A 16,174-nucleotide genomic window follows, 5' to 3' on the forward strand; every position below is an offset into this window, starting at 1 on the left:
CGTTGGATCACATGAGGCTCATGTGGACGTTGCCAGGGTCTTTCCTAGTTTTTTGGGTGCAGATGTGTCCGGTCCGTGTTTGCAAATCCGTCTTGGTATCGATCCCAGTACGATGTTGCACGTTTGTGAAAGGTCGTGTCTCAAACCCCCCGTTTGTTTTGAAAAATACGGCTTCTTTGACTCCAAATATCTGTCTTCTCTGACCAGAATACGGACGATGCTCTTTTCAAACGAATGTCCCTTGTCCTTCGGGGTTCGGTGGACCGCGTAGTCCTGTCCCGAAGTGGTGGCCCTCCTGTTTTGGGCCATCTTGTTGTGCATTTAGAATCCCCCATGACATGGATGACTGAGAATTTCCACAGACATCTTATAAATTGGATGTCTGGTTAAGAGGGGTCCCACTCCTTCGCAGAGGCTGCGCTCCACAGGTGGGGCGTCGGCATACTCGCTTAGCCGATCGCTACGTGCTAGCAATCCTTGCTCCGGGACTCTCCCGGAAGTGTAATTGAAACAGAGACGTCTTTACCGCGGCGGGGCCGGGGAAATAGGAAACGACCTCGACGGCGCTATTTTCATTGGATCACGTTCTTCCCGTTCACGCCAGGCGCTAGCGGGAGCAACCGCGTGATTGCCTCGAGGACGCTAATCGGACCCCCACACACCCTCCTCCCAAGGACAGGCTGGACACACTCCTGTCACACACACTTGGCCCGAATGTCAACCGCACACTTGAGATGTTGAAGCTGCCTTTTCTTTCCTGGAGGGAGGGGCGGCGGCTGTCAATCAGTCTGAGCTGACCTGGTGTGGACGTGGGAAGCCGTGGGGGAGGCCGAGTGCTTCCAAAGGTTTTTTTTTTTTGTTTTTTTTGGGTCTCAGCTGGTGGTGGAAGCTGCCTCTTCTGATGGTGTCTGAGATTAATTAGGGTTTTTGTCTGAAGCTGAAATCGAGGTTCTTCTTGGGGGCAAAAGGGTGTTTTTTTTTTTTTTTTTTTTTTTTTTACCCGCCCCTTCTTTCAATGTATCTTCCTTTTCTTCTCCGCTTCTGCGCAGATAATTTTTTTTAATCTTTTTTTTTTTCTTTTTTCATAATTTTTTTTTTTTTATTTTTTCATAATTTTTTTTTAAAATTTTTTCATAAGGAAAACAAGGACCTAATTGAAGGACTGCTTCAATTAGGAGGTAATGATTTTACAACCCCCCCCAAACCCACTCGCAGGACGAGTGAAAGAAGGAGGAGAAAGACATTTAGAGGAAAATACAAGTAGAGAGAAAGAGAGAGACTGAAGGACATCAGAAATTTAATCAAAATTTAAATCACATCAGCAAAAAAGATGGGATTTGCCGAGGGGTGGGGGGGCACGTGGTGAAAATAAGCTAATTGCTTTAGCGCCATTCACAAGTCGACCACCCACCCCCACTCCAGTGGGAGGGTTAAGGAGAAACCCCATTATATGATAAATGGATGGTGTGTGTGTGTGTGTGTGTGTGTGCGCATTATGACATCTGATACATTTGTGAATTGATTCCTGGAGATGACCGAGGGGGAGGAGGGTCGGCATTCCGGTCGTCTGCCTGACGTAATCCGGATCCGTCGTTTCGTGAATGAATGAATGTGTGTGAAGGTAGTTTCACTTTCACTTTCAGTTCGAGTGCCCTTGAGCGAGACACCAAACCTGTTGCTACCGATGGTCTAGTTAGCGTTATGCTATCAGCTCTGCTGCCCTGTGTGTGTGTGCGCGCGCGTGTGTGTGTGTATGCTAGTGTAAAACGCTTTGAAGGAGAGAAAAAACAATTACCATCAAATCTCATCAAATTGTTCAAATTAACTTTCCATGAATTCACGTTCTGTTTTCTTTTTACTTGTTGAGATAATAAACTTCAGATATTATTTATCCCTCACATTAGTACTTATTCCTCACAAAGTCTATTCTTGTAATAAATGTTTCTTACATTTTGTCTAGTTTGTAGCAAATAAGGAGTGAAAAGAAAGTGCATTTATTATATCATATTGATGATGATTATTATCATCATTATAAGGAGTGTTATCATAATTTCATTTATATTTACCCATTGCATGTGTATGCATTATATGTGTGTGTGTGTGTGTGTTTATATGTACATATTCTGGATAACAGCAGATAATCAGTGAAATTTTAAATGCATTTTTTAAATTAATGTAATTTTCCTTATTATTTTTATCATAATTATTGTTATTATCGGGATCTTTATTATCATTCTTCTTATAAAATGTTTTTTTCTTTACGTACATTCTTTATCTACTTAAGGAATCACCAATTCCCCCACTGAGTGTCTTTGAAAACAGTTGCTGATTTAGCTATTTAGCGCATAAATAAATGTAAAATAAAAATATAAAAGAGCCACTGACGAACCCTCTGATACAACAGCACATCTATATATGTATATATGAATATAAATATTCTGGTTTGCAGCTCCTAACCACCCTTTTCATTGATTTTTTTTTTATTTTATTGAAGCAGTGTATTTTTCAAATTTTCATTTATTATTATTCGCATGATTATTGTATTTATTTATAATATATAAGGAACTACCAGGTTTTCTCGTTTGATGCGACTTTGTAAACAGCCGAGGTTGATGATTTAGCCATGTCGCACAAAAAGGAATCAAAATATGAGTATAAAAATATATTGAGCGAGACACCAAACCTGTTGCTACCGATGGTCTAGTTAGCGTCATGCTATCAGCTCTGCTGCCCTGTGTGTGTGGGTGTGTGTGTGCGTGTGTGTGTGTATGCTAGTGTACTATATATCATTACTGTGTCATAGAACAGCTGATTTGTGGGAAGCCGGACCTCCCGCGCTCCCGTCACACGTTTGTTTACTGCGTTTTGTCGGCGTGCACGGCGTGCACGGCGAGCCCATCTCCCCCCCCGCCTTCCCGGCGCCGTAATGGGTTTGTATCTGGCAAATGGCCCATTACACGACCCCCCTTTTATTGCAGCGGGGCGCCAGGAAGCGCATCCCGCATATTAAGATGACACATTAAGGCGTTTAAATTAAGGAGCGGGCGTTGATTGACGTGCGGCGACAAAACCGCGGCCGCGGCGGGACATAATGAGGGTCAGCTCCCGCCGACCGAAGTGGCGGCGGCGGCGGCGCGTGCTCGGCATGATACGTGGCTCCAGGTGAATGTGCTCGACTCAAACCCAAACTTATTCCGTCTTTATTTTATCGGGTTACTTTCATGTTTCAAAAGGACGCGGAGGGGAAGGTCCCGGGGAGGCCGCCGCTAACAGCCCGACCCGTTTTTTTCTGATTGGCGGCAGACGGCGAGAAAAGCCACCCCGACTCCCGCCGCACGCCGTCTTCATTGACATTTCCGAGGTGGCGGCCGGCTCCTCGCCGCCGCCGTGACCTCTGCGGATTTTTATCAGCAAATGAGACCTGGAGGGCCGGGGTTTTTTTTAAAGAGCGCCCCTTCATCGCTTCTCTTCACATAATGATTTTCGCCGGGTTCGAGACCCGAGCCGAGGAGGGATAATGAGCGCCGGTCGTTCTTGCAAATGATATCCCGGGTTCAGACCCGCTTCCCGGCCCGTAATTAATCCGGACGCCGGCCTCCCGCCGTACCCGCCTCATTCGAATTTCATCCATTTATTCAACTAACGCCAATTTTCTCAAACATTTTAATACTGATGTAGATATTTTTTGAAAATTAATTCTCACCAAGGATGATTTTTTTTTTTTCTTGTAGTGTCAAATTTTTACACAATCACTACAATACTATTGTTATTATTATTTTTATCATTTTTGCAGGTTGTATTTCATTGTTTGCCCCACCCCTCTCGCACTTACTGTCAGGTTTGTTTACCTGGTAGCTAGCCGGCTAAGCCAATGGCTTGATCACATTAGCTTAGCCGGCTAGCCTGGTATCATCCATATTAGCCACTAGCTTGAGCATCCGTGGGGCCAAATGATAGCACTAGCTAAGCGGCTAACAAAAGTATTTTTCCCACATTGAATCTTGAAAAAAAAGTGAGGTATAAGTTTAATGAATTTATTTGTTTAGATGAAAATGAAGCCCTGGAAATGTTGAAGCGGTAGCGGGTCGGTTAAGGATTCGGGGGTTGATCAGAAGAATCGGACAGCAGGGCGGCGTGCTGAGAGAAAGAGGAAGAAGAGGAAAAAAAAGCGTCCGCCGTCTGGCCGTAGTTCTGCGCTCACGCTGTTACCCCGGAGGTGCAGTGGTGTTTTATCTGGACGCTCCGTCAAAGCGAGGATCTATTTTGGCGCTTGGGTTTTTCCCTCCCCTGTAATCAAACCTGGAACCGCCCGGGATGACGGGCGGGCAGAGAAAAACAAAAACGGCGCTCAATATCTGAGGGTTGATCGTATTTGTTCACCTCATATAGAAGCTTGCGACCGTTCACCCTCTCATTCAAACGTCAGGCTGATACAAAAAAAAAACCAAACGTTCATTCTTTCATTGCCTCGCATTTGAAATGCGGAAAAAGTAACGGGTACTTTTCTGCTGGAACCTCCTTATCAAACCTTATTAGCGCTTCTTAAAGAAAATCTGAAATCTTACGTCTTAAGCTCAAAGAAAATAAAACAAATATTTGTATATATATATATATATATATATATATATATATGCGCGTGTGTAGGAATGTTATATGTGTCTCTATATATGTAAGTATATGTGTGTTTATTTATATACAGTATGTGTATATATCTGTATATATGTGCATATATATATATACGTGTGTGTGTATATATATGTATATATACGTGTGTGTGCATATATATACATACACACACACACACACACACACACACATATATATATACACGTGTACACACACGTGTGTTTGTGGATATGTGCGTGTGGGTATATATATTATATATATGTGGGTGTGTGTCTATGTTATGTATCTATATATGTATGTTTATGTATATATGTGTATATATGTATATATATGTGCATATATATGTGTGTGTGTGTGTGTATATATATATATGCACATGTGTAGATATATATATATGTGTGTATATATATATACGTGTGTATATATATGTGTGTGTGTATTTATATAGAGTCCGTATCCACGGTTGTGTTCAAAATAATAGCAGTGTTTTTTAAAACGTCAGTAAAAAATCCTTATATTTTCAAAATTCTTCGATTTTTTTATTTCCATTCATCGCTAACAATGCACATTATATTTTGCATCAAAACCTAAAGAAAAAAGGTATCAATATTTAACTTACTTTACAGAAAATGAAGGAAAAAAATGATATTGGTGTGTTTAAAAAAGAAAAAAAAATAGCAGTGTCTGTATTTTTCATTCCAAACTCAAATATTTACTCAATAAACTGAAAAAACGTTAAGATTAAGCATTCCTGAGAATCACTAAACTAATATTTAGTTACTACATATTAGTTTTTTGCTGCACGGCGTTAACAAACATCCTGCAACAGGTATTCCATCCCAGGACGATTTGAAAACCTTCCACAATTTCTTTGCATTTCTTGTTTATTCCATCAGAAACAGCATTTTTGATTTTCGAACGGTAATCTTTGTTTTTGCTTCCGCGTCTCTCTAATTTGGCTTTTCATTGGAGATCATTTTAGCTGATCTTTTTCTACACTTCTTTATATGTTTTCCTCTCTCCAGTCACATTTTGAACACGTCCCTTTCATTTAATCAGGAGCTTTTGTTGTGTCTGTTGGTTTCTCTGACTCTAATACACCTACTGGTCAATTATTTGCCATGTAATAATATGATTTATACCAAAAACAGTGATCTGGCAAGTCATGTTGGACTGCTTTTATTTTGAACACAACTGTAAAAATCAGGGGTGTCAATCTCAATTTGAAAATCATTGAAAAATAATTTTAAAAATCATTACCTAGAAGTAACACTAAGTCCAATTTTTTTTCTTTTTTTAGTGTAAACAGGTAAATTATAAAAATATTTCTATAGAAATATTTCTGCTCCTCTAAAAAATACATAACGAATTAATATTAAAAATGAATTTTAAAAAAGAATTGATGAAATGACACCCTTAAAATATCGTTGATCTTGTCACTGTGGGAAAATTTGCGACTAGAATTTGAGAAAATTGATTGCTATTCTAATTTTTAAATCAATTTTTTTCATTTTTTTTTTGCTATTGTTTTTGTGTTTTTTTTTTTACAGAAATAAGAAAAGAAAAGATCTTTTTAAAATTTTTCATGAAAAAAATCATTTTCTTTTCAAATTCCGAAGCAAAAAAAATACATTGCAAAGTTACTTTTTCATTTTTTTTTCCCTTGCCTTGTTTTTTTTTTTTTTTTTTTTTTGAAACCCACTGTATAAAACCCCCCAGATGGATGCGAGAAAAAAAATGCACGGGCTGATTCCAGGCAGGGGGGCCACAAAATATTGTTCTGAGGGCCGAAAGTCTGAGAACCCTCGTGTGTATATATATATATATATATATATATATATACACTGCTCAAAAAAATAAAGGGAACACTTAAAAAACACATCCTAGATCTAAATGAATGAAATATTCTTATGAAATACTTTGCTCTTTACACAGTTGAATGTGCTGACAACAAAATCACACAAAAATGATCAATGGAAATCAATTGTATCAACCCATGGAGGTCTTGATTGGGAATCACACTCAAAATTAAAGTGTAAAAACAAACTCCAGGCTGATCCAACTTTGATGTAATGTCCTTAAAACAAGTCAAAATGAATCTGTTGCTTCCTGAGTGGACACTATGATTTCACACAAGTGTGATTGACTTGGAGTTACATTGTGTTGTTCAAGTGTTCCCTTTATTTTTTTGAGCAGTATATACACATATATTTATACATCGCGACCGGCGACGTTGTCACTGTGACGGAAGCTGAAGGTAGCGATAATAAATCTGCACAAGACTTGGCCTTTTCAAGCTCTCCGTTTTTAATTGGTCCTGAGCGCACCGCCGGCAGGTGTGGGGGTGGCGGCGGCGATGGCGGGGGGGGGGCCGTTGTGCATTGGCTGCGCATTAGCACAGTGCTAACACACCGTCGTTATAATTTGCACTTAGTTTCCTGGGCTAATTAGCTTGTCGCGGCGCAGCAGGTTCCCCGCGGCGCTCACACACACACACAGGAAGTGAATGACAATGGGCGCCACCGATGTGGTCAAGTCCCCCCCCCCTCCCCCACAGAAACACACTTCTTTACCCGGTTAGCTTCGATTTCCCGCGCGCTAGCTTTTCCCACGGCGCTGGGCGGGGCTTCTTGAGATTCCCATTTCCATCGTCACGCAAATTAAATAATAGCCAGGCGGCTTCCAGAGACTTCTCGCGCGCTAGCTTTTGTTTTATTAATATGTCGTTAAGATGGTAATAAAAGCGCGGAGGGCGGGGGTTGGGGGGGGTAATTGCTTCTCTAATTACTCACACGGAGAACGGCGGCAACGCTGCTGTTTGAAATGAAAAGTTCACTGCAACCTTTCTTGATCTTGGATGCGGTGGCTCACGGAGCAGATGGTTGGACGTTCCACCTTTTATCGCTTTTTAAAAGAAAAAAAAAAAAAAAATCAAAATAAAGCAAGACTGATTGCAACGGAGGTCCGAAGGGAGAAAGGCAATAAACGGCAGTTTCGGGTGAAACGACCATGTAAGATTTTTAAAAAAACGACGACAAATCTGTGGATTCTGGATTAAACTGATTAAAACAGCTAGTTAGTTTGACGGGGTTTATTGTGAAAAAAAAACTTTTTTTTTTTTTTTCCCCCAGGCGCTTCTTTTTGGTTTTTTTTCCATGCGATTTGTAAATAAAAAACAAAAATGAGCAGGAGAATCTGAGCTGATATTTCTTTTTTACATAATAAATGTGATAAATAAATGAATACATGAGAAAAAATTTGTTTTTTTTATTTCAAATATTTTATGGACATTTTCTCTCACAATGTGACAGGTACACCCATCTATTTTTAAATTTTTGAAGCAATATTTTCTGGTAATTTCTTGCTGATATCGTGATTAAAAAACAACTTTTTGATGATTTTATCTATGAATGTTTGTATTTATTTGGGGGGAAAAAGGCATAAAGGCAATAGTAAAATAACAAATAAAAAAACAAATGGATACAAACCAAGTAGAAATGCTTAAAAATATTGTTAAATTAAAATGAAATTAAAAAAAGCGCTGATAATAGACAAACAATAGCATTGTTTGACTTAAAAAACGAAAATCACACAAGAGATCGCTCCAAGTGATTTTCCAATTTTTCCCCGTTGTCGTGACAACCGGCGAGATGCTGTGGGAGACCAGTACCGCCAAAGAGACGATCAATGTAAACTCAGCCTGGTCATGTGACCCCGAGGTGTGTGTGTGTGTGTGTGTGTGTGTGTGTGTGTGTGTGTGTGTGTGTGTGTGTGTGTGTGTGTTCCAGTGTAACAACCATCACCACTCATCCTCCTCCTTCATCGTGTAAACATGGCAGACCCCCCGTCCCCACTCCCACCCACCTTGCTTGTTATCCGAGGCTGGAGACAGATGGAAACGGCAAGCCTTACAATTGCAGCATACGAATACGTGTGTGTGCGTGTGTGTGTGTGTAGGTGTGTGTGTGTGTGTGTTGAGCTCGCTGACGAGACAATTAGGGTTCTCACAAGAGAACATGTGACTGACGTGTTTTGGAGTGGGAATGGAACATATATATACCCACATACGTTCAAATACATAAACACATACATACACATAAATACACACAAACACATATACATACAAACATTTACATTCCCACATGCATGCATACATACATACACACATGCACACACACACACACACACACACACACATACATCCATATATTTATACACATGCATACACACACACGCTCAGGTGCATACACACATATGCATACATGCACACGCAAACACACACAGACATACCTTCATACATATATACAAACACACACACACGCATACATACATACATACGCATAGAGATATACATTCGTACATAAGTACATACACACACATGCATACATACACGCATGCATACATATATACATACATACACACAAACAGACATTCATACATACACACACACACACATACACACATGCATACACATACTCATGCATACATACATGCATACATACTTACAAACACACACACATACTGTATATACACACAGGCATACATACATATATAGATACACACACATGCTTAGATATATACACAAGCATACATACATACACAAACACACACAGACATACATGCATACATACATGCATACCAACACACGTGCATACATACATACATACATACGCATAGACATATACATGCATACATAAGTACATACACACGCATGCATACATACATGCATACACACACAAACAGACATGCATACATACACACACACACACATACATACACACATGCATACAGATACTCATGCATACATACATGCATGGATACTTACAAACACACAACCATGCTGTATATACACAGAGGCATACATACTTATATAGATACACACACATGCTTAGATACACACACATGCATACATTCATACATATACACACACATGCATACATACATACATACACAAACAGACAGACATACATTCATACATACATACACACACACATGCATACACACACACATGCATGCATACATGCGTACACACACATGCATACATACATACATACATACGCATAGACATATACATGCATAAATAAGTACATACACACACATGCATACATACACGCATACATACACGTATGCATACATATATACATATGCATACACACACACATGCATTCACACACCGGCATACATATATACATATACTCACACAGTCATACATACATACACACACACACAAACACACATGCATACATACTCACACACACATGCATACACACACATATGCATACTATGTGCACTCACCTACACACTAATTGTGTGTGTTGTTACCTCCTCCTCCTCCTGTGTTCAGTGTTTTTGTGCGCTGCGTTCCTCCTTGTCAGTTGAGTTGTTGCCGCTCAGACACTGAAGCGCCGACTGCTCCCCTGGCGCCGCCTTCTGCTCAGGTTCATCCATGATGGCTTCAAAACGGAGGTCATATTCGGCTGACGTTCAACCGTAATAGACAGTCAAGGCGTTTCTTCTTCTTCCTTCTTCTGGCGAGGGTCGCCAGATGTTTCTACTCCACCTCGGCAGCTCCGCTTTGAGGCATGGAATGATGGAAGGCAGGCCAGAACTCCACGCTTGGCCTTTATTTGTGTCCACGCAAGCCATATTTATCTATATACGGTGGAAAATCTGCGAAGTAGGGACCATTTTTTATTTGAATATTTATATATTTTTATGCTTTATCTCCATGACGCTTGGGTGGCCGAGCCAATCAGAGCTCAGGATACAAAATGCCTCGCGCTGGTTGGTCACCGCCCTCAAAAATTCTTATTTTAACCATAAAGATGACTGAAATAATAAACATAAAAAAATCACTTTTAAAGAAAACCTATGTATTATTATTATTATTATTATATTTTTATTTGAATATTTATATATTTTTATGCTTTATCACCATGAGGCTTGGGTGGCCGAGCCAATCAGAGCTCAGGATACAAAATGCCTCGCTTTGGTTGGTCGCCGTCCTCGAAAATGCTTATTTTAATCATAAAGATGACTAAAATAATAAATATTAAAAAAAATCACTTATAAAGAAAAACAATGTATTATTATTATTACTATTATATTTTTATTTGAATATTTATATATTTTTATTCTTTATCACCATGAAGCTTGGGTGGCCGAGCCAATCAGAGCTCAGGATACAAAATGCCTCGCTCTGGTTCGTCGCCGCCCTCGAAAATGCTTATTTTATCCCTAAAAATGACTGAAATGATAAATATAAAAAAAAAAATCACTTATACAGTACAAACCTGTGGTATAGCGAAAAAATATCCATGATTTGAATTGGAGAAAAAAGTTTAAAATATGTTTGTTTATCTTTTTTGGCAAAACCCACCAATGACAATAAGAGTTAATAAATGGTTTAAAAAATAAACAAGGACTTCGGAAAAGAATCATGTGACAGTTCCCGTTGCAAAGGATATATATAAAAAAAGAAAAAAAAATGTAGAATTGCATGAAGAGTTCTCATAATTGCGGTTTATTTCTTATTTATTACACCGTGATAAAGCAGAATAGCCGGTAGAATTGCAGCCAAACAAACATTTCTGACAAAAGCTTGGATTTTTACGGAGTTAAACAAATACTTTTTAGGTTTGTTTATATGTTATTTGGTGGCATAAAAGGCAAAACATGTGCAGTAAATGTTGTTACCACTAAGAGATTTTCAATGGGGATTGGACGCTGGTTGTCACATGACCTCCGTCCTGCTGCTTTCACGTACCGCCGAAGAGACAAGCTCATCAACGTGCGGAACCGAACGCTAGAACCGTTAGCATCCGGCCAGTGGAAGGATTGCTAGAACCGTTAGCATCTGTTAGCAGATAATTCATATTTCATTATATTTCTTATTCTTCCTCCTTTCTACTATTATCTATTACTGTTATGTTTTTTTTACTTGAAACTCTGGCACAACAATTTCCTTCGGGATTAATAAAGTTGTTCTCATCTCATCTCATCTGGACAACGCAAGGAATGCTAGAACCGTTAGCATTCGGCCAGTGGAAGGATTGCTAGAACTGTGAGCATCCAACCAGTAGAAGGAATGCTAGAACAGTTAGCATCTGGCCAGTGGAAGGAATGCGAGAACCGTTAGCATCCGGCCAGTGGAAGGAATGCTAGAACCGTTAGCATCTGGACAATGGAAGGAATGCTAGAACAGTTAGCATCTGTGCAATTGAAGGAATGCTGGAACTGTTAGCATCCAGCCAGTGGAAGGAATGCTAGAACCATTAGCATCTGGCCAGTGGAAGGATTGTTAGAACCGTTAGCATCTGGACAATGGAAGGAATGCTAGAACCGTTAGCATCCAGCCAGTGGAAGGAATGCTAGAACCGTTAGCATCCGGCCAGTGTTAGGAATGCTAGAACCGTTAGCATCCGGCCAGTGGAAGGAATGCTAGAACCGTTAGCATCCAGCCAGTGGAAGGAATGCTAGAACCGTTAGCATTCGGCCAGTGGAAGGAATGCTAGAACCGTTAGCATCTGGACAATGCAAGGAATGCTAGAACCGTTAGCATCCGGCCAGTGGAAGGAATGCTAGAACCGTTAGCATCCGGCCAGTGGAAGGAATGCTAGAACCGTTAGCATCCAGCCAGTGGAAGGAATGCTAGAACCATTAGCATCCAGCCAGTGGAAGGAATGCTGGAACCGTTAGCATCCGGCCAGTGGAAGGAATGCTAGAACCGTTAGCATCTGGACACTGGAAGGAGCGTCATGCTTGTAAACGCCGCTACCCGTTAGCGATAACCGGTCTCATGGTGTCCGCAGGTTCGTCTTTCGTGATGGTGAACACGTCGGGGCGCTTCGCGGGCCAGCGGGCCCTGCTGCTGTCGCCCCAGCTGAAGGAGAACGACACGCACTGCGTCAACTTCCAGTACTACATCGGAGGCAGGGACGGCAGCCACCCGGGCCAGCTCAACGTTTACATCAAGGAAAACAACAGTCCCATGGGGATGCCCGTCTGGAACGTGTCGGGCCCTGCTTCTCGCTCCTGGGGGCAGGTGGAGCTGGCAGTCAGCACTTACTGGCCCAACTTCTATCAGGTGAGGGGGGCGGGTAGCCCCCGAATCGCGGGTCTTTTCTCCGCAAATGACTCAGCACAGAACTAGGTTACTTCTTTGTATGCCGCTTTTACAGCCCAAGCCAAAGTCATTAAGGCCGGCTATCTGGTTGGAGCAAGACAAATTTATTATTTGAGAAGGGACCAAACAATCGCACAACAGCCCATTCAAAACGCCCGAGATTATTGATTTCTGGGGCTATCTCGGTATCCATGGTAATCTGTTCCCTCTCCCCTCCCGTCTGAGCCGGTTCTCTTTTTCCAATTCTGAAACTCATTTTCACTTACCAATGCACACGGCTGGCGGCCGGGGCGAGGTGATTTCACACATGCCTGGCTATTAGTCTTCGCCGGGCTCCTTCCCCGAGTCCACCAAATGTTAATTGATGCGGAGAGACCCTTTAACCTCCCAATGGGAGATGGTCCCTGCTGACTTATTTCATTATATAGCCTAGCGCGGCTAGTCCGGAGTGGAGCGGTCCTGCGCCGCTCTGCACGGCCGCCCCGATGACCGAGTTAACGAGGGCCGCCGCTGGGTTTCTTGCCGCCGAGCGCGAGACCATGAGCTTAATGAGCGGCCCACGGACAAAGGAGTGATACAAGAGGTACAAGGTGACGCTTGAGGTGCTTCCATCTAGCACCTCTCGCTTGATGGAAAGCAAATGACCCGGTCAAGTGTTAGCAGTTTAGCTTCACGAAAACCCAGTGTGCTGGTGTGGCTAGCGGCGGGAAACGGCTCGCCATCTAAATCGCCCCTTCCTCGTCGCTCGACCGACTAGCCGTTAGCTTTTCGCTCGCTAAATTAGCAAGAAACGACGCCTTAACTCGCTCAAACAAGTCCTTTGACAGTCCGGAACTACTTAAAGCACCCCTTCTGGATGCTACACGACCAAAGCTTAGCTCGGTCAACTCCCCCGGTAACCTTACGTCAATAATTCAAAACTCAAGGAGGAGGGCTACTTGATGCCCGTGGCTGACGGTGGGTGCGGAAAGGTCGATAAACGTCCTCCGAAAGTTTTCCGAGGACAGTGCAAGGGTCCTCCCGGTGTCTGGAGAACATAGGGGACTGTCCTATCTGGAACGGGTTGTAGACCCGAAGCTACCCGACCCAGGTCCACCGGGTTGCCCGGCTCATGGCCCAACATCGAGGCTGCGAGGGTCACTGTGTACTCCAGGACGTACTTGCAATAAAACAGAAGGATCAGAGAGATGCACTCCCCGATGCACTCCAGCCACTGGGAAGGTGACAACAAATGAAGTGAAACCACCGGGGAACAGCTACGTAGAGTGTAGAACGTCTTCCTTTTCAACGGTCCTGAAATATCGTAGCGCCCCCTACAGTACGTGACCGTATAAAGTCCGTACGATACCCTGTATTAGTTTCACGAGTGACAGGCAAATGACTGTGATCGTTGAATGAGATACCAATGCTTGACACTGTCGCTAATTAACAACACGGTGCTAATTATAGGTATCTTTAATTGCCTACGAACCTACGCAATTGTCAAAGGAAAGCACCTGATGCCTAATTATTTTTTAATCACCGGTAAGGCTTCGTGTCATCCCCGGTCTTTCGGTATTACACAATTAGCCCGTCAGGTCGTCCCCTAAAAACGGCTCAGCTAGCCGCTAACGGTTCCAGGCAACACAAAGCGCCGGTGTTTTTCTGCATCGGGGTATCTTGTACTGGGAAAGGAGAAACCCCCAAATGGTCCTCATCTGTCTTGATTTCAATAAGGCGGAGCTTATGGCGCAGCTAATCAGTCCCTTTGTAATGTACTACTTAGCCAAAATCCCGGAGGGATAGCCGAGGGAGCGATGTAGCAGGCGAGCGCCGGGATCCCCGTCCGTCCGTCCGTCTCGCGTCAAACAAGAACCTTACGGCGACGCCCGTTTTTTTTTTTTTTTTTTCGGTCCCGCGTGAATAATCCCGCTCCGTGGGTCAAGCCCAATTATGTCCCGCGCTATCATTGATGCTAGAATCAATTATATCACCGCTTTTAGACGGGGGGCCGACTGATGTCTGTTGCACAAACAAAGGATTTCAATTAGCGCGCTAGGGGGAGGCGGGGGGGTTCAATTGTCTGGTGGCGATACATGAAGTGGCTGGCCTTTTAATTTCCTTTAAATTAGCCCGTAATGAGGCCACGATTGGCGCCGGAGACATTTGCTTTCATATTTCACAAGCCAAAAAAAAAAAAAGAAATTCATAATTAGGCGTCCCTTATCTGAAGGCATCCCGCCTCCCCGATGACAAAGGCGAACTCTTTCACGTCCAGATTCCTCGGCCCCGCCCGCCCGTCCGTCAAAACCATCAGCTGCGAGATAAAGGTTTATATTTAGAGGATAACGGCATGCCAAACATTTGTAGCGGCGCTACATGCGGCGCGACGGCTTCGCGCGCCACGCCCTGCGTTTAGGGAAGGGACTGACATTCTGTTTCCTTTTTTATCGCGGCAAGTAAATAGCTCCGACATCCTCGCGGGGACACGCCCGTCCGCCGGGGGGCCATTTGTCGGGTCGGAGAACCCGTTCCTTAAAATAGGGCGGCGATCATCCCTTTTTTTTGTCATGTTGTGTCGGGATGCATATTGACAGCTGTGCACGTGCAGTCCTGTCAACAACAAAAGAGAACAAAGAAGGAATCCGGGGCTCCCGGAGATGCGTTTGACACCGTAATTAGACTGGAACGGCGGCGCGGCTCGGAGTTTCACCGCTAAAGTGCCCGATGATTGCCCTCCAGTTCTCCGGGAGGGAACCGCGGCCTCCGCTTTGCGGCGAAACGACAAACTGTTAGCTTGGCGAACAAAACAAACCACAGCCGGCTTTTCCAATCGCGGATAGCGGCAGAATTTTAGCGTTTCTAGACCTCGTCTCCCGGGTCGGAGGCGAGAGGGAGTCGAGTGAATCACCGGTTCCGAACGATCGGTAATCTGAGATGATTATATTTGCGCAGGCGCCGGAGAGACCGGCCGCGGCGCTAATCCCGTTAGCGAGAGCCGGAACGTCCGCTCTCGGCGCAGGTGGACCCGTTTATCGTCGCCGTTATGAGCCTTCTCTTCCTCCCTGCTCCCTTTTCCACGCAGATTGTGTTTGAAGCCGTCACCTCGGGGCAGCGCGGCTCGCTGGCCATCAAGGATGTCGTGGTTCAAGGCCACCAGTGCAGTAAGTCCTTTTGTTTTTTTTTCCTTTTGCCATAAAAACAATATCGCCGTCTCCGCCGTCGTCCTCCCCCCGTGACACCCTTCCCCGTCCCCGCGTTGCCGTGGCCGTTCAAGGCCTCGGAGTCGGCGCTGTTAAAGCTCTACGTCCGTCGATCCGGGGAGTTAAGCTGAAGTCGTCGGAGATTTATGGGTTGTCACGCCGGAGCGCGATGAGGATACGATGCGGGCGTGACGGCGTGGAGTCTGTCCTCCGAGAGAGGGTGAAAAACAAATAAGTGGCG

The 16,174-nt window shown here is 43.3% G+C and overlaps 1 protein-coding gene across 7 annotated transcripts in view; it reads left to right on the forward strand.

Moving 5' to 3' along the window:
• Positions 1-16,174, forward strand: part of LOC147230110 (receptor-type tyrosine-protein phosphatase mu) — a 186,283-nt gene that overhangs the window by 32,476 nt on the left and 137,633 nt on the right. For all 7 annotated transcript variants that reach the window (XM_086153265.1, XM_086153268.1, XM_086153266.1 and 4 more), the window contains exons 3-4: positions 12,438-12,712; positions 15,816-15,894. In XM_086153265.1, coding sequence (XP_086009391.1) covers positions 12,438-12,712; positions 15,816-15,894 — 354 coding nt within the window. The remainder of the gene's footprint in view (positions 1-12,437; positions 12,713-15,815; positions 15,895-16,174) is intronic.

Source organism: Fistularia commersonii, chromosome 10 (assembly GCF_037954325.1).
Source record: "Fistularia commersonii isolate RoL2024-O1a breed Wild chromosome 10, RoL_Fcom_v1.0, whole genome shotgun sequence".
NCBI classification, from domain to species: Eukaryota; Metazoa; Chordata; class Actinopteri; order Syngnathiformes; family Fistulariidae; genus Fistularia; species Fistularia commersonii.